General features: G+C 38.9%; 1 protein-coding gene across 1 annotated transcript in view; it reads left to right on the plus strand.

The window, feature by feature from the left end:
• The window catches only part of UNC13C (unc-13 homolog C), a 644,738-nt gene that overhangs the window by 301,155 nt on the left and 323,736 nt on the right, over window positions 1-19,847 (plus strand). Inside the window, 2 exon segments of the mRNA XM_070377927.1 lie at window positions 2,475-2,702; window positions 3,962-4,103. Of these exon segments, the coding sequence (XP_070234028.1) occupies window positions 2,475-2,702; window positions 3,962-4,103 (370 nt within the window).

Consider the following 19,847-nt stretch of genomic DNA (forward strand, 5'->3'; position numbering starts at 1 on the left):
CTTTTTCTCCCAATAGAATATGCATCCCTTTTACCATACTTTTTAGTTACATCTTGATTACTACAAATGCATTTTTACCACTTTAGAAAACAAATGTTATATTTTCAAATAATGAGGATGTTCAATAAAATACTGATGTTAAATTTTATATGAATTTATTATAAGCAAAGTTCATAGTTGACCTTCCCTTTTAGTTTTAGTTTCTGTGTTTAAATCGGGTGCATAACATTTACAGAAGTAGATACAAAGAACATTAATGAGACTATCCTTTGTGGTTGGAATTGTGTAGATAAATCATCACATTCAATCTCTAAACAATTTTATGAGCTATTAGTATGCCTATTTCATAAATACAGTATTTCAAAAAAATATGTTTGGCAGTATTTATAGTCATAGAGACAAAAATTGGAATGATTATTTTTGGGGGCTCCCAAATCACTGCAGATGGTGATTCCAGCCATGAAATTAAAAGACACTTAGTCTTTGGAAGGAAAGTTATGACCAACCTAGATAGCATATTCAAAAGCATATTCAAGAGACATTACTTTGCCAACAAAGGTCAGCCTAGTCAAGGCTATGGTTTTTCCAGTGGTCATGTATGGATGTGAGAGTTGGACTGTGAAGAAAGCTGAGCACTGAAGAATTGATGCTTTTGAACTGTAGTGTTGGAGAAGACTCTTGAGAGTCCCTTGGACTGCAAGGAGATCCAACCAGTCCATTCTGAAGGAGATCAGCCCTGGGATGTCTTTGGAAGGAATGATGCTAAAGCTGAAACTCCAGTACTTTGGCCACCTGATGCGAAGAGTTGACCCATTGGAAAAGACTCTGATGCTGGGAGGGATCGGAGAAGGCAATGGCATCCCACTCCAGTGCTCTTGCCTGGAAAATCTCATGGATGGAGGAGCCTGGTAGGCTGCAGTCCATGGGGTCGCTAAGAGTCGGACACGACTGAGCGACTTCACTTTCACTTTTCACTTTCATGCATTGGAGAAGGAAATGGCAACCCACTCCAGTACTCTTGCCTGGAGAATCCCAGGGACGGGGGAGCCTGGTGGGCTGCCGTCTCTGGGGTCGCACAGAGCTGGACACAACTGAAGCGACTTAGCAGCAGCAGCAGCTGGGAGGGATTAGGAGCAGGAGGAGAAGGGGACTACAGAGGATGAGATGGCTGGATGGCATCACCGACTCGATGGACATGAGTTTGGGTAAACTCTGGGAGTTGGTGAAGGGAAGGACAGGGAAGCCTGGCGTGCTGCAATTCATGGGGTCACAAAGAATCAGACACGACTGAGTGACTGAACTGAATTACCTATAGCCACAATATTCTTTTCATTATATCTCAGTTGCTTCTGTACCAAAAAGTGTTTGGTTTCAGCAGCGACAGTCCCTCTGGACCCTGATACATGGTCTTTTACTTTCCTACTTCACACTCAGTAAGGAACCTTGAGAGTCAGAATCAAGGTCCACTGTTTGCTCGTGGAATACAGAGCAACCCAGAGGCCACACAGAGCATTGAGACTATCAGGCTGGTGGTTGGAGAAGCTGAGGAACTCAAGGATTGCCTTTTGGAAATTCTTCACTGTCAGGATTTGTTAACAAGAGTTTATGACACAAAGATAGTTTATAGCCCAGAAGATTGAGACCAATCATAACAAATAATGTCCTAGAAGTAAAAAAATTATTTTTTGAGTAGAAAGAGAAAATTCAGCCTGTTTAAAACTGTGGCCATATTGTAGAATGAGAGTTCACGTCTGTGGCCCATGATGTGGGGATGGTGCAGCCCAGTGGTTTCTAAATCCTTTTTAAATAGAATCACTTTCATTCCAAGTAAAATCTCACCCTATATTTCAATCTAATGGATAGTGGTAGTTTTCATTTTGCAAGGAAAAATGTAAGCTTTTAATTACGATAAATTTCATGAATTAAAAATAATCAGGCACTTTAGGTGAGTGCAAGTATTTGAAATGTTGATTTTTGAGTGACGTGCCATATGTATCTGTTTCTCAATTTCGTCTTGGTTACCAAGTGAGTAAATATGTGTGGTATACCTGTGGCGGATTCATTTCAATATTTGGCAAAACTAATACAATTTTGTAAAGTTTAAAAACAAAATAAAATTTAAAAAAATATGTGTGGTATGTAACACATTTGATTGTGTGTGTTCCTTTGGTTTGGAAAGTTGTTTTTAAAAATTCAAACCAAATATTTGCACAGCTGTGATTCAGTTCAGTAATACAACTAAAAAACCCTGGGATCATGGATGTCCATTACCTACAGTAGCATAAGGGCTAGTCATTCTGATTCTCAGCATGGTGCTTATTCTCCTGATATTTTCTGAAAAAGCTACCCTGACTCCTGAGAATTAAAGCATTCATTCATTCTCATGTTCTTCCTTTTTTTCTGACCCTCCTTCTCTTGGTCTATGAAAAAGAGCTTCATGTATATTTACATCATCATCAATTTTTCTATTATAGGAGCAGCAGAAAAGAGTTCTAAGCATGGTGCAGAAGATAAGACTCAAACCATTATTACAGCCATGAAAGAAAGAATGAAGATCAGGGAGACAAACAGGCCAGAGGTGTTTGAAGTAATTCAGGAAATGTTTCAGATTTCTAAAGAAGATTTTGTGCAGTACACAAAGGCAGCCAAACAGAGTGTACTGGATGGGACATCTAAGTGGTCAGCAAAAATAACCATTACAGGTAAAAATGAGTCTTTTGAAAAAAATTTCATTCCACTTTGAGATTTTTATATATGTTAGAAATCACTGCTAGTAATTGTTATAGGCAAAATAAGTAGATTTTTTTCAGTCTTGTCAACTTTGAAGTCTAATTGAAACTTCAAATTTCTAAAAGGTATGGCAGATAATTAAAGTCATTTCAGTCCATGTCTCATTCTAATCAAAAGCTCTTTGAGAGGAAGAAAGTTCTGTTTTATATTTGTCAATACCCTGCAGTTTACAAGAGATTAGTTTTGTTGCTGCCTGACACTTATAAATGACAAGTAGCCAATAATCTCTTTAGTCAGTTTTTCTTAATGAGAAAACAAATATCATTTTACTTACTCCTGGATCCATACCCCTTATCCATTTGATCCTTGACTCAATGCAATTTGAGTAAAGTGATGTCTAGTAATTTGAACTTCTGAAGTTGTTCATAATAGTAACAGCAGCTGCATAGGTTATCATGTTAATATTTACCAAGCCTCTTAACTCACTCATATTGTATTCAAAAGGTAAAATAAAGAAGCTTTTCTTTAATACTGACAGTAAACTTATATATGGAGAAGGCAATGGCACCCCACTCCAGTGCTCTTGCCTGGAGAATCCCATGGATGGAGGAGCCTGGTAGGCTGCAGTCCGTGGGGTCGCTAAGAGTCGGACACGACTGAACGACTTCACTTTCACTTTTCACTTTCATGCGTTGGAGAAGGAAATGGCAACCCACTCCATGGTCTTGCCTGGAGAATCCCAGGGACGGGGGAGCCTGGTGGGCTGCCGTCTATGGGGTCGCACAGAGTTGGACACGACTGAAGCGACTGAGCAGCAGCAGCAGCAGCAAACTCATATACACAAACACATTTTAAATTACAGACTTTGAACTACATTGGATAATTCAAAATATTTACTGAATTAATCAGCTTAATGTTTGTGCATTATCATTTGTCTATACATGCATGCAGTGACATATGAGTAGATAGCTAATAAATATATGTAGATGTATGTCTATAGCTACTGTTCATTACAGGCAAAAGGAAATATCAGTCAAAGAAAGATTTTAATGTTGTGTGATTCATTCTTTCATGAAACATTTTGTTAAATCCTGTTTTTCACGAGACTGAAAGCAATGGGGATGTGTCTGCAAACCCAAAGGACAAAGTAATAGAAAACGTTTCCTTCATTGTCAGTTTTTTGTTTCTGAAAAAATACTTATACTAAAAGTTTGAATTTGGTTTGTTTCAGTGGTTTCTGCACAAGGCTTGCAGGCAAAAGACAAAACAGGGTCTAGTGACCCGTATGTTACAGTTCAGGTCGGAAAGAACAAAAGAAGGACTAAAACCATTTTTGGAAACTTGAATCCAGTATGGGATGAAAAGTTTTATTTGTAAGTATATAATGGAAAACTATTAAAATATTGAAATATTTGGTAAATTTACAAGCATGCAAAATACACAAGCAATAATTATCTCATGTTTTAATTGTATCTATGCAGGAATTATAAAAAGATGTTGTGAACTGATATTGTGAACTTATTTAACAGTCTTATTTATTATTTGTTCCTCATCTTGAGAACAAGTGAATAAAAATAATATTACAAACAAAAAAGGTGGCACAGCTGGGGTTAGTTTGCAGGAGAAAAAAAAATGATTACAACATGATCTGTAACTTGAGTTGACCCAGTATAGTGAGGAATTTACAGGCTTGATTCAACAATATCTTGACATCTGAAGATTTATGACTGAAAACAGTAGAAAGACTTTGAGCATCCCATGGCCTATCACACCAATACCAGGCTGTACTGATGAAATGGTTGATGATAACTTTTAGAACCTCTCATTTTCTGTGGGTCATTTATTTTTAAACCTTTTATATCCTGTACCAAACAGCAAGGAATCATTTTTCTGTCAAGGGTTCTTTTCTTTCTGTCACTCCTTCTTGGAGAGAGATAAGATGACTTCCAGTTACCATTTGTTGGAAATGAAAATCCCAATCTATGAGTTTAAAAGTAAACAATGCTTTTCTCTTTCTTTCTTTCTTTCTTTCTTTGTTAATGGTTTAAACATGGATCTCCTTTACATGCTAAGTAAACAAACACAACACATACAGATTGTTTGGGAACGTGGAAAATAGTTTGTATGAAATAAGAGTTTTTCATGTGTATATTGGCTTAGGAAGTGTTAAGAAAAGGATGTGGAAAATGAGTTGGGACCCAATAACAGAGGGTACCAGAGACAGTGTTAAGAGCTTTCTGTGATTTCTCCCTTCAAACTACTGGGAGAAACAATTTTACTATCTCTTCATTTGTTAACAGAAGATAAGAAACTGATTGATAATCAAAAATTCTTATTCCTAAGGCAGTCAAGTAAGTGAATAAAGCAGGGTAAGGACCGTAAAGGAGAGGGAAAGGCACTGTTGCAAACTTGAGAGCAAGTGACTCATGGGCAAGAAACATCTCCACTGCCATGCAGTCTTGTAGGTGCAATGCAGCTAGAGCTTCATTTTGTAGGAGAAACTGAACATTTGAAAGTTCAAAACCAGCAAATTGAATCAGTTATACATATACATATACCAACACTTCTTTTCCCATATAGGTCATTATAGAGCATTAAGTAGAGTTTCCTATGTTATACAGTATATCATACAGCTTTACTTTGTAATAAATAAAGTCATAATATCAGGTAGTCCTAGTTTTCCAACTTTTTCTTTTTTCAAAGTTATTTTATATATTTTAGAACCTTTTAATTATTTCCATGTGTATGTTTTAATCGTCATTTTTTCGTACAAAGGAAAGCCTGGGATGGTTTTGATTGCTTTATTCCCTTGGTTAAGAGTTCCAGTATAATGCCAAGTAAAAATGGTAAAAGCAGACATCCTGGCTTTGTTCCTGATATTAGAGGGAAGCAGTTCCTTTCTTGATTAATTCTAATATTACCTGTGGACTTGTAGATGCCACTTTTCCACTTAAGACAGCAATCTTCTATTTCCAGTAGGCTAAGAGTTTTGATCAGAAATCAATACTGCATTTTGTCTAAGCTTTTACTGCATACTGAGATGATTGATTCTAAATGTCATTTTGAAAAATATACTTGGACAATATTGTTCCATTGTCTTTGTGTTTTCGTTGCTTTCTTATTTTTCATGAAAAATCTGTTGTCTTCTTTGTTCCTCTGTACATGTTATCCCCTACCCCCATGATTGCTTTTAAAGTTTTGTTTTCTTTACTCACCCATACAATTTGATTATGGTATGCCATGGTTTAAATTTTCTTTGTGTTTCTGGTGCTTAGGGTTTATTGAGCTACTTGAGCCTATGAGTCTGAAGTTTTCTTTAAATTTGGAAAAAGTTTGGCCATAATTTCTTCAAATATCCTTTCTGCTTCTGTCTTCTGGAGGTTTCACTTACACATATATAAAGCCTCTTGAAGTTGTCCCACAGACCATGGATGCTCTGCCCACCCCTCCCCCCCACACCCTTTCCTTTCTCTGTGTTTCACTTTGAATTATTTCTGGTGCTGTGACTTCTTCTTCTGTAATGTCTGCTGCTGCTAAGTCACTTCAGTTGTGTCCGACTTTGTGTGACCCCCATAGACGGCAGCCCACCAGGCTCACCTGTCCCTGGGATTCTCCAGGCAAGAACACTGGAGTGTGTTGCCTTTTCCTTCTCCAATGCATGAAAGTGAAAAGTGAAAGGGAAGTCGCTCAGTCGTGTCCGACTCTTAGCGACCCCATGGACTGCAGCCTACCAGGCTCCTCCATCCATGGGATTTTCCAGGCAAGAATACTGGAATGGGGTGCCATTGCCTTTTCCATCTGTAATGTCAAATCTACTCTTAATCCAAGCCACTGTATTTTTCATCTTAGATGTTTTAGTTGCCATATAAAGAAGTTCAGATTGAGTCTTTGCATCTTCGGCAACTCTACTTAACTGTTTTAAAAATTAAGATGTACTTGGAGGAGGTAAAGTTCATAGGAAAATTGAAGAGCCCATGTAGGGATTTCCCAATATACCTTCTATTCCTACACATGCATACCCTACCTCTATTATTACCATCTCCAAAGAGAGTGTGGGTGTATTGTTACAATTGATAAACCTACATTCAGTCAGTTAGTTCAGTCAGTTCAGTCACTCAGTCATGTCCAACTCTTTGTGACCCCATGAATCGCAGCACGCCAGGCCTCCCTGTCCATCACCAACTCCCAGAGTTCACTCAAACTCACGTCCATTGAGTCGGTGATACCATCCAGCCATCTCATCCTCTGTAGTCCCCTTCTCCTCCTACCCCAGTCCCTCCCAGCATCAGAGTCTTTTCCAATGAGTCAACTCTTCGCATGAGGTGGCCAAAGTACTGGAGTTTCAGCTTTAGCATCATTCCTTCCAAAGAACACCCAGGGCTGATCTCCTTCAGAATGGATTGGATGGATCCTCTTGCAGTCCAAGGGACTCTCAAGAGTCTTCTCCAACACCACAGTTCAAAAGCATCAATTCTTCGGGGCTCAGCTTTCTTCACAGTCCAACTCTCACATCCATACATGACCACTGGAAAAACCATAGCCTTGACTAGACGGACCTTTGTTGGCAAAGTAATGTCTCTGCTTTTGAAAATGCTGTCTAGGTTGGTCATAACTTTCCTCCCAAGGAGTAAAAGTCTTTTAATTTCATGGCTGCAGTCACCATCTGCAGTGATTTTGGAACCAAAAAAATAAAGTCTGACACTGTTTCCCCAACTATTTCCCATGAAGTGATGGAACCACATGCCATGATCTTTGTTTTCTGAAAGTTGAGCTTTAAGCCAACTTTTTCACTCTCCTCTTTCATTCTCATCAAGAGGCTTTTTAGTTCCTCTTTACTTTCTGCCATAAGGGTGGTATCATCTGCATATCTGAGGTTATTGATATTTCTCCGGCAATCTTGATTCCAGCTTGTGTTTCTTCCAGTCCAGCGTTTCTCATGATGTACTCTGCATAGAAGTTAAATAAGCAGGGTGACAATATACAGCCTTGACGTACTTCTTTTCCTATTTGGAACCAGTCTGTTGTTCCATGTCCAGTTCTAACTGTTGCTTCCTGACCTGCATATAGGTTTCTCAACTGGCACAAGATAATCACTCAAAATTCATAGGAAACATAAAATTTCTCATAGTGTTTATATTCTGTATATTTGGACAAATGTATAACAACAGTATTCATCATTATGGTATCATACACACTATTTTCACCACCTTAAAAATCCTCTGCTCATCACCTGTTCATTACTCCTCACTCCGCCAATTCTTGACAATGACTAATCTTTCACTGTCTCCAAAATTTTTCCTATTCTAGGAGGCCCTATTATTTTGAGTTATACAATATGTATTCTTTCCAATCTGGAAAGAATTTTTTCCATTTATTTATATACATTTAAGATTCTGTGTTTTTTTTCATGGTTTGATAGCTCATTTCTTTTTTAGCACTGAGTAATATTTGTCTTTCTGTACTAGAATAATAGTATCTTGAATTTATCCATTCACCTACTGAAGAATGTCTTGGTTACTTCCAAGTTTTAACCATTGTGAATAAAACTGCTATAAATAATGTAGGTTTTTATGTGGCCATAAGTTTTTTGCTCCTTAGGGTAAATGCCAAGGGGTATGATTGCTTGATTATATGATAAGAGTATGTTTAGTTCAGTAAGAAACTGACAAACTGTCCTCTAAAGTGGCTATACTATACCATTTTGCATTCTCACCAGCAATCACCAGCAAGAACCAGCAATAGTTCTTGCTCCATATCCTCTCTAGCTTTTGACATTGCCTGCATTTTGAATTTTGGTCGTTGTGATGGGTGTGTAGTGATACTTTGTTGTTGTTTTATTAATACTGTGATTTTCATTTAAGACATACTTTATGGGATATATTTTCATTTGCTTCTTTGCCATCCTTTTTATTTTCTTTGATGAGGTGTCAAGGTTTTTGGCCCAATTTTAAATCGTTATTATTATTGAATTTTATTATTTCTTTGAATATTTTGGAAAATAGACTTTCATCACATGTGTGTCTTAAAAATACTTTGTCCCTATCTGCGGCTTGTCTTCCCATTCCTCCGATACTGTCCTGTACTTAACTTTCTGATTCATGCGATTACTATGACAGTTGTTTTTATGCCCTTAACTCCTTTATCATCTGTGTCCATCCTTGGTTAGTTTAGATTGATATTTTTTTCCCCTTATTTTGTGTCATGTTTTCATGCCACTTCATGTGCCTGATGGTTTAGATTGGATAACAGACTTTGTGAATATTACCTTATTGGTTGCTGAATACTTTTCAGTTCAGTTCAGTCGCTCAGTCGTGTCCGACTCTTTGCGACCCCATGAATCACAGCACGCCAGGCCTCCCTGTCCATCACCAACTCCCGGGTTCACTGAGACTCACGTCCATTGAGTCAGTGATGCCATCCAGCCATCTCATCCTCTGTATTCCCCTTCTCCTCCTGCCCCCAATCCCTCTTAGCATCAGAGTCTTTTCCAGTGAGTCAACTCTTCACATGAGGTGGCCAAAGTACTGGAGTTTCAGCTTTAGCATCATTCCTTCCAAAGAAATCCCAGGACTGATCTCTTTTAGGATGGACTGGTTGGATCTCCTTGCAGTCCAAGGGACTCTCAAGAGTCTTCTCCAACACCACAGTTCAAAAGCATCAATTCTTCAGCGCTCAGCCTTCTTCACAGTCCAACTCTCACATCCATGCATGACCACAGGAAAAACCATAGCCTTGACTAGACGGACCTTTGTTGGCAAAGTAATGTCTCTGCTTTTGAATATGCTATCTAGGTTGGTCATAACTTTCCTTCCAAGGAGTAAGAGTCTTTTAATTTCATGGCTGCAGTCACCATCTGCAGTGATTTTGGAGCCCCCCAAAATATAAAGTCTGACACTGTTTCCACTGTTTTCCCATCTATTCCCCATGAAGTGATGGGACCGGATGCCATGATCTTCGTTTTCTGAATGTTGAGCTTTAAGCCAACTTTTTCACTCTCCACTTTCACTTTCTTCAAGAGGCTTTTTAGTTCCTCTTCACTTTCTGCCATAAGGGTGGTATCATCTGCATATCTGAAGTTATTGATATTTCTCCCGGCAGTCTTGATTCTAGCTTGTGTTTCTTCCAGTCCAGCATTTCTCATGATGTACTCTGCCTATAAGTTAAATAAGCAGGGTGACAATATATAGCCTTGACATACTCCTTTTCCTATCTGGAACCAGTCTGTTGTTCCATGGTCAGTTGTAACTTTTGCTTCCTGACCTGCATACAGATTTCTCAAGAGGCAGGTCAGGTGGTCTGGTATTCCCATCTCTTTCAGAATTTTCCACAGTTTATTGTGATCCACACATCAAAGGCTTTGGCATAGTCAGTAAAGCAGAAATAGATAACATCCTCTAAATATTCCTGAGCTCTGTTCTGAGGTGTAGTTAAATTACATGGAAACCCTTTAGTTCTTGCTTTTAAAATTTATTAAGTGGAAATGAAACGGCACTCAACTTCAGGCTAATTACTCCTCAGTGCTGAAGCAAGACTTTTCCATATCCTCTGCCAACTGACTCATGAATGATAAACTTTTCTTATCTGTGCAGTAGACATAAGCACTACTTCTGGCCTTGGTGAGTGCTGGGCATTGTGACATCTAATCATTTTGAGGATGGCTTCTAACCTGGCCTTGGTTAGTTTTATCACATGCATGCACTTGTTACTCAACTGGTTGCTCAAGATGAGCCTGTAGCAGTTTGGAAGTTGGTGTTTTTGTTTTGTTTTTTTCGGTTCAGTTCTCTTCTTTTTGATAGTATGCCTTGTGACTTCTAACTGCTTTGGTTTCCTCAGATTTTCAGCTCTGTCTTTCTAACTCAGAGAGTTCAGTGGACTCTACCTGGCTTTCCTCTCTTTGCACAGTGGCCTGGAAATTCCCTCAGGGAAGTTAGCTGAAGTAATGGTGAGGTTCACCTTGATAATTTTTTTCTTTTTTTGGTCTTCTTGAAATCACTGTTGACAAATCATTCAGTATGAAAAACAATATTTCAAATATTTTGCTCACTTTTTCACTTTTCATGTGAGGATGTATCTCTAGTCCCTCTTACTATTTCTTGACTAGAATAGAAAGTCTGGAACTTTGAATTTAATTGGTTAGCACAACAAAATAAGATAGTATGAGAGCCAACACAGAACATGTGAAACAGGGTACCTCTGGATATATGTGATCCATAGGTTGCCAGTTGCAGTCTATGAAACAAAGCAGCAGTCCCCAACCTTTTAAATAAAGCATCCTTAATGCTGTAGTATTATGTCAGCAGCATTAGACAGACATTACTACAGAAATGCTGAAATAGTCTAGTTTTCTAATCCTGCAAAGGGCCCCCTTTGACAAATCATCTGAGTAATGGTACATACATGCAATGAGAAAACTGCCCCAAATCAAGACAAGTTCCACCCAAAAGAACTAGATATGACAGCGTCCAGTGCTCATTATGTCAGGAATAGTGTTTGTCCCCACTGGACAGGTCAGAAAACATCATGGTTCATGGGCTGAGTATATTGAAATAGGTAGTTAAAATATGAGGTTTTGATATGCTGATTGGCAGTTTTTCGTGTAATTTACTGTATGCTTGGTTTTCCTTTCGATAAGAGACACCACATACTGGCAGCAACAATATAAGTATTTTTTAAACAGCCGTCCTTTCAAGGAAGAGGAAATTTAAATTTATTGTACCCTGCTATACATATATATATATATATATATATATATATATATATTGCTTATTTTCACCTCTCCATCAATATTTATGAGCTGTAAGTGAAACTATGCTCACAAATATTTTGTTTCTTTCCTTCTAGAATGTAAAATATGAATGTCTAAATTTTCAACAGTAATTAATTTTGTTGCCAGCTACCTGAACGCAAAGATTCCATTTTTATTATTGATGTTCTGTATCATTGGTTCTAGAAATACTATTTTGAATCTACCTATGCATGTTTTCATTTGACCATGAAAATGGTATGAAAATTACAAACTTATCTTTCTTTATAAGGGGCTTTCTTTGGCAGGAGGAAATGAGTTCATGGAGAATTTATGTGCAGATTTTGAAAAATGCATATATGTCATAGATGAACTCATCCATGCCTCCCACTAACCTGACAGTTCTGCCCTGTGAACTGGAGTGTAAAAACATGTCCTGAGGTTCTGAAAATAGGATGGCTTATTAATGGTGTGACTTTAGCTTGCATTTGGGGCCATTTGTTTAAATTCTGAACTTTCGCTTTTCTAATATGAAAAACTGGGATAATACACACTTCATAGGATTGATATATTTCTTGAGATAATGTATATAGAGCTTTTGTTGCCTGTTAAGCATATTCAAAATGGCAGTTGTATTATTACAGTGATTAACATTAGTGACATCATATCCTTTGTGCCCAGGAGGAAACATAGCAGTAATACTTTAATATTGAAAAAGTTCCATTCTGAATAATGAGGCCAAGATTAGTCTGATGAACAAGGTGCTGTAGGAAGGAAGTACTGCTGAAATAAGACTTTGAGAATTGAAATTGAGTGAAATATTGAGAGATGGTTTTATCCAACTCCTTCATTTTATTGATGAAAAAATCAAAGCTTAGACAGGTTATAGTACAGTCAAGTCTACGAAGGAGTCCCCTATTGTGAAATCAAAAATAAGATACAAGTAGAAATACAGAGGTCTGTTTTTACCCACATTTAAATTTTTCCTTCGGAAAAAATGCAGTTGACCTGAACCAACAAGGCAGTCACAAGCTGGTAAGACAAAAATGCAAATGAAGTAATTTTTCAATTTTTTTTGCTTGAAAGCTTAATTGTTCTCCCACTAATGGCACTTTGATGCCCTCAAGAGATTAATGCTAAGTGATTTCAATTTTAATTCTACCTCTCTTACCGTGGGTTAAAAAGAGAAGTTGAAAAATTTTAATCTTCAAAAGCTATGAATGTGTGATTCTAGAATGGGGCACTCTGGAGAGTGTTTACAGGGAAAAGAGCCATGACCAATTAAGCCCTTGCAGAAATGTGGGTTAGTAGGGGTTGTAAATGTGGAATTTTTAAAATATCACATGAGAGTTAATCAAGCTAATATATATAAAAACACTTTGAAAATGATAATGTTATATAAATCTAAGGTGCTCATTATCTTTGCTCTTGGATCCTAGTAATTTATGTATTTGATCATTACATAATTAATTATGACATTTTATTTTATTTTCCTGTGCTACAGTTAATGAAATGTTTATGCTTATCATAAACCATTCCCTCAAGAGGGAAAGGAGTCAGTCTCTCCAGTGTATTCTAGAGAGAAAATGGCAGTATTGTCTGCCCCTTTGAATAAGAAATTTTGTGGTTAGGAGACTTAGATTATATGTTATATGTTGATACTCTGATTTCTAGAGAACCCTATAGTTGATCCATGGTGCCTCATTTTTGCTAACATAGGAAATGAAAACAAAATGTCACACTGACTACCTCTCGGAGGGGCAGTAGCAGGCATGTATTGGCTATCTTGTTTTGACTGGTATTAACCACTAGAGTAAAGAGTTAATTTAAAAAAGAGTCTAGTCAATGCAATGCCTATGGTAGGAGTATGGACATTCCCTCATTTATTCATGGTAATGTTGAATAGACATGGCAGTGGTGTTTAAACATTCTACTCATGTATTGTCTGAACAACCAGCTCCACTTGCTTAGTGGGGTATCAGCTAAATTCTACTTCCGTTTCCTTATATTCAAAGCACTGTACTGGGTCCATGGGAAGTACTGACTTGAATAATTTCATATTATATTAAAAAAAAACTCTCTGGACTTAAAGTTTATAAACCTAAGTTCCAGAGCCCTTCTGGATTCAGCATGCTTCTTAACCACCAGGAAATGCCTCAACCTCTTTGAATCTCAGGTTCACAGTGGGTTGTTGTTGTTCAGTCGCTCAGTCATGTCTGACTCTTTATGACCCCATGGACTGTAGCACACCAGGCTTCCTTGTTCTTCACTATGTACCAGAGTTTTTCAAACTCATGTCCACTGAATCTGTGATGCCATCCAATCATCTCATTCTCTGTTGTCCCCTTCTCCTTTCAGTCTCTCCCAGCATCAGAGTCTTTTCCAATGAGTCTGTTCTTTGCATCAGGTGGCCAAAGTATTGGCGCTCCAGCTTCAATATCAGTGCTTCCAATGAATACTCAGAGTTGATTTTCTTTAGGATGGACTGGTTGGATCGCCTTGCTGTCCAGTGGACTCTCCAGAGTCTTCTCCAGCACCACAGTTCAAAAGCATCAATTCTTTGGCGCTCAGCTTTCTTTATGGTCCAACTCTCACATTCACACATGAGTAGTTGGAAAAGCCATAGCTTTGACTATACAGACCTTTGTTGGCAAAGTGATGTCTCTGCTTTTCAATATACTAGGTTTGTGTATTGTGTCTAGGTTTGTTCACAGTGGGCATTGAGCACAGAATGCTCAAAGTATTCCCCACCTTGACTCAGTAAAGTTATTGTTATGAAGTAGTATTATACAGAAGCTCCTTTAACCCAGAAGTATCAGAAACTCATAATGCTGTTATTTATAGAGGTGTGATTGCCTTGGCCCTCAAAATATATGCCACCTATGTTCAATTCACAGCAACCCAGATGGAGTGGCACACTGACTGTCTCAGGCCCAGGACTCTCCACCATGCCGTGTGCTGCTCAACCCAGGGCTGAGTATGAATTAAGCATAAACTAATCTCCATAGGAGATAGCATTTAAATACCACAATTAAATAAAAATGTCTTTAGAGCATGGCAGGTTCATATTTTAAAATGACAGCCTGAAGGTAATCAAGGATTTGATGTATTGCCTGGATTACTAGCGCAGGCCTCTTCTGGACTACGTGGGAAGGGAGCATTTCCGCAGTCTTCTGAGCTGGCTTGCAACAATGGTATCAGCATCAGGAAGTCATTTGTCAAGAAGATAGTCCCACATTTGTCCAAAGCAAGAAGGCACTTAGTCACAATTTACGGGGTTACAGATTTGTTTGCTAATCATTTGTCTATATTGTGGCACCATGGGGATGTATAACCAATAGAAAAGAAAGAAAGAAAGTGAAGTTGCTCAGTCATGTTCGACTTTTGCAACTCCATGGACTGTAGCCTATCAGGCTCCTCTGTCCATGGAATTTTCCAGGCAAGAATAGTGGAGTGGGTTGCCATTTCCTTCTCCAGGAGATCTTCCCAACCCAGGGATTGAACCTGGGTCTCCTGCATTGTAGGCAGACGCTTTACTGTCTGAGCCACCAGGGAAGTCCATATAACCAATATTGCCTTTAATTTGGTAAATGTGGTTGAGCCAATACCCATCTATACACAGCAGAGCCAATAGAATAGCACCTACTTCATGAATGACTTGTATGAGAACTTAAAGGTTTGATCATAAGGAGAGGAGCAGGTATAGAAAGAAGATTGGATGAAATTCAATGAGGTTAGAATTAAGCTTAGAGCCACCAAAAAGATTTATAGTCAACAAACTGTAAAATTTCAGAACAGGACAGATGTTTGGAGATACTGCTGTGATGTTCTATAGGCTAAGATATAGGGGGCCATGTATTTATGGAGGAGCCTGGTAAGCTGCAGTCCATGGGGTCGCTAACAGTTGGACACGACTGAGCAACTTCACTTTTACTTTTCACTTTCATGCCTTGGAAAAGGAAATGGCAACCCACTCCAGTGTTCATGCCTGGAGAATCCCAGGGACAGGGGAGCCTGGTGGGCTGCTGTCTATGGGATTGCACAGAGTCGGACATGACTGAAGTGATTTAGCAGCAGTAGCAGTAGCAGTATTTAGTTTTATAGTGAGGATCAAATAGAGTTCAGACAAAATGCCCCAAATATTTAGGGAGTAGGGGATTGCAAACAGCAAGCTCAGGACAATGGGGGCTATTCTGTAGAGATCCCTCTTGGTGAGAAGAAAGGGTCTACATTTAAACTGACCCATAGAAAAGAGATCAGGAGGAAACAAATGTTATTATGGACACAGAGTGTCCTTGCAGGAATACAAGAAAAGCCAACAGCAGAACTCCAACAGCAGAAATTATTGTGACCTTTTAGTTTCTTTCTATTTTTTCCTCTGACATTTGTCCATCTTTGCCTGTTTTTCTCCATCTCTGCCCTTTGTTATATTTTTCCCCCTCTCTCTCCATTTCTGCCCTTATTTCCCTTTCATTCTCTCTGTCTTGCTTTGCCCAATCTATCACTGTTCTGCCTACTGTCCCTTTGCCTTCTCCCCCTTCTTTTCTCACTTCTCTGTACTCTGGTCTCATTGCTGATCACTACTCAGTCAATCAGTTCAGTCGTGTCCAACTCTTTGTGACCCCATGGACTACAGCACACCAGGTTTCCCTGTCCATCACCAACTCCCGAAGCTTGCTCAAACTCATGTCCATGGAATCGGTGATGCCATCCAACCATCGCATACTTTGACATCCCCTTCTCCTCCTGCCTTCAATCTTTCCCAATATCAGGGTCTTTTCTAATGAGTCAGTTTATCGCATCAGGTGGCCAGAGTATCCGAGCTTCAGCTTCAACATCAGTCCTTCCAATGAACGTTCAGGACTGATTTCCTTTAGGATTGACTGATTTCATCTCCTTGCAGCCAAGGGGCTCTCAAAATTCTTCTCCAACATTAATTCTTCTCCAAGTCATCAATTCTTCAGCGCTCAGCTTTCTTTATCGTCCAACTCTCACATCCGTACATGACTAATGGAAAACCATAGCTTTGACTAGACGGACTTTGTTGGCAAAGTAATGTCTCTGTTTTTAACATGCTGTCTAGATTATACATAGCTTTTCTTCAAAGGAGCAAGCATCTTTTAATTTCATGGCTGAAGTCCCCATCTACAGTGATTTTGGAGCCCAAGACAATAAAGTCTGTCACTCTTTCCATTGGTTCCCCATCTATTTGCCATGAAGTGATGGGACCAGATGCCATGATCTTTGTTTTCAGAATGTTGAGTTTTAAGCCAGCTTTTGCACTCTCTTGCTTCACTTTCATCAAGAAGCTCCTTAGTTCTTCTTTGCTTTCTGCCATAAGTGTGGTGTCATCTGTGTATCTGAGGTCATTGATATTTCTTCTGGCAATCTTGATTCCAGCTTGTGCTTTATCCAGCCTGGCATTTCTCATGATGTACTCTGCATATAAGATTAATAAGCAGGGTGACAATATACAGCATTGACGTTCTCCTTTCCTGATTTGGAACCAGTCTGTTGTTCCATGTCTAGTTCTAACTGTTGCTTCCTGACCTGCATACAGATTTCCCATCTCTTTAAGAATTTTCCACAGTTAGTTTTGATCCACACAGTCAAAGGCTTTGGCATAGTCAATAAAGTAGAAGTTGATGTTTTTCTGGAACTTTCTTGCTTTTTTGATGATCCAGTGGATGTTAGCAATTTGATATCTGGTTCCTCAGCCTTTTCTAAACCGAGCTTGAACATCTGGGAGTTCACGGTTCACGTACTGTTGAAACCTGGCATGGAGAATTTTGGGCATTACTTTGCTAGCATGTGAGATGAGTGCAATTGTGCAGTAGTTTGAGCATTCTTTGGCATTGCCTTTCTTTGGAGTTGGAATGAAAACTGACTTTTTCTAGTCCTGTGGCCACTGCTGAGTTTTCCAAATTTGCTGGTTTATTGAATGCAGCACTTTCACAACATCATCTTTTAGGACTTGAAATAGCTCAACTGGAGTTCCATTACCTCCACTAGCTTTGTTCGTAGTGATCCTTCCCAAGTCCCACTTGACTTCACATTCCAGGATGTCTGTCTCTAGGTGAGTGATCACACCATCATCATTGTCTGGGTTGTGAAGATCTGTTTTGTACAGTTCTGTGTATTCTTGCCACCTCTTCTTAATAGCTTCTGCTTCTTTTATGTCCTTCCCATTTCTGTTCTTTATTGTGCCCATTTTTGCATGAAAAGCTCCATTTTTATCTCTAATTTTCTTGAGATCTCTAGTCTTTCCCATTCAATTGTTTTTCTCTATTTCTTTGCATTGGTCACTGAGGAAGGCTTTCTTATCTCTCCTTGCCATTTTTTTGGAACTCTGCATTCAAATGGGTATATCTTTCCTTTTCTCCTTTGCTTTTCGCTTCTCTTCTTTTCACAGCTATTTGTAAGGCCTCCCCAGACAGCCATTTTGCTTTTTTACATTTCTTTTTCTTGGGGATGGTCTTAATCCCTGCCTCCTATACAATGTCAGGAACCCCTGTCCATAGTTTTTCAGACACTCTGTCTATCAGATCTAATCCCTTGAATCTATTTTGTCACTTCTACTGTATAATAGTAAGGGATTGATTTAGGTCATACCTGAATGATCTTCAGGTTTTCCCTACTTTCTTCAATTTAAGTCTGAATTTGGTAATAAGGAGAAGCATCACTACGAACAAAGCTAGTGGTGGTGATGGAATTGAAGTTGAGCTATTTCAAAACCTGAAAGATGATGCTGTGAAAGTGCTGCACTCAATATGCCAGCAAATTTGGAAAACTCAGCAGTGGCCACAGGACTGGAAAAAGTCAGTTTTCATTCCAATCCCAAAAAAGGCAATGCCAAAGAATGCTCAAACTACCGCACAATTGCACTCATCTCACACGCTAGTAAAGTAATGCTCAAAATTCTCCAAGCCAGGCTTCAACAATATGTGAACCGTGAACTTCCAGATGTTCAAGCTGGATTTAGAAAAGGCAGAGGAACCAGAGATCAAATTGCCAACATCCATTGGATCATTGAAAAAGCAAGAGAATTCCAGAAAAACATCTACTTCTGCTTTATAGACTATGCCAAAGCTTTTGACTGTGTGGATCACAATAAACTGTAGAAAATTCAAGAGATGGGAATACCAGACCACCTGACCTGCCTCTTGAGAAATCTGTATGCAGGTCACGAAGCAACAGTTAGAACTGGACATAGAACAACAGACTGGTTCCAAATAGGGAAAGGAGTATGTCAAGGCTGTATATTGCCACCCTGCTTATTTAACTTATATGCAGAGTATATCATGAAAAACAGTGGACTGGATGAAGCACAAGCTGGAATCAACACTGCTGGGAGAAATATCAATAACCTCAGATATGCAGATGACACCACCCTTATGGCAGAAAGCAAAGAACTAAAGAGCCTCTTGATAAAAGTGAAAGAGAGTGAAAAAGTTGGCTTAAAGCTCAACATTCAAAAAACTAAGTTCATGGCATCTGATCCCAACACTTCATGGCAAATAGATGGGGAAACAGTGAAAAGAGTGGCAGACTTTATTCTGGGGGCTCCAAAATCACTGTAGATGATGATTGCAGCCATGAAATGAAAAGACACTTGCTCCTTGGAAGAAAATTTATGACTAACCTAGACGGCATATTAAAAAGCAGCAGAGACATTACTTTGCCAACAAAGGTCCATCTAGTCAAAGCTTTGGTTTTTCCAGTAGTCATGTATGTATGTAAGAGTTGGACTATAAAGAAAGCTGAGCAACAAAGAATTGATGCTTTTGAACTGTGGTGTTGGAGAAGACTCTTGAGAGTCCCTTGGACTGCAAGGAGATCCAACCAGTCCATTCTAAAGGAAATCAGTCCTGAAAATTCATTGGAAAGACTGATGCTGAAGCTGAAACTCCCATACTTTGGCCACCTGATACAAAGAGCTGACTCATTTGGAAAGACCCTGATGCTGGGAAAGATTGAAGGCAGGAGGAGAAGGGGACAACAGAGGATGAGATAGTTGGATGACATCACCAACTCGATGGGTATGAGTTTGAGTAAACTCTAGGATTTGGTTATGGACAGGGAAGCCTGGCATGCCGCAGTCCATGGGGTCACAAAGAGTCGGACACGACTGAGCCACTGAACTGAACTGACTATCTTCTGCCCCACAGATCATTAACAGGCAGTTTATCTTCATACAAGTTAGTTTTAGAAAACAAAATGCATGTCACCATTTAAAGAAAAGTCAGATTTAGAAAGATAATGCCTTGAATCCAATGTCTAATAAATGTCAAACATTTTTCCAAAGTGAATCTTCCTCCCAACTTCAAGCAAATGGTTAATGTTCAGCTATACAAGTAGCCACTAATTAGAATAG

This window comes from Bos mutus, chromosome 10, assembly GCF_027580195.1.
Source record: "Bos mutus isolate GX-2022 chromosome 10, NWIPB_WYAK_1.1, whole genome shotgun sequence".
Lineage (NCBI taxonomy): Eukaryota > Metazoa > Chordata > Mammalia > Artiodactyla > Bovidae > Bos > Bos mutus.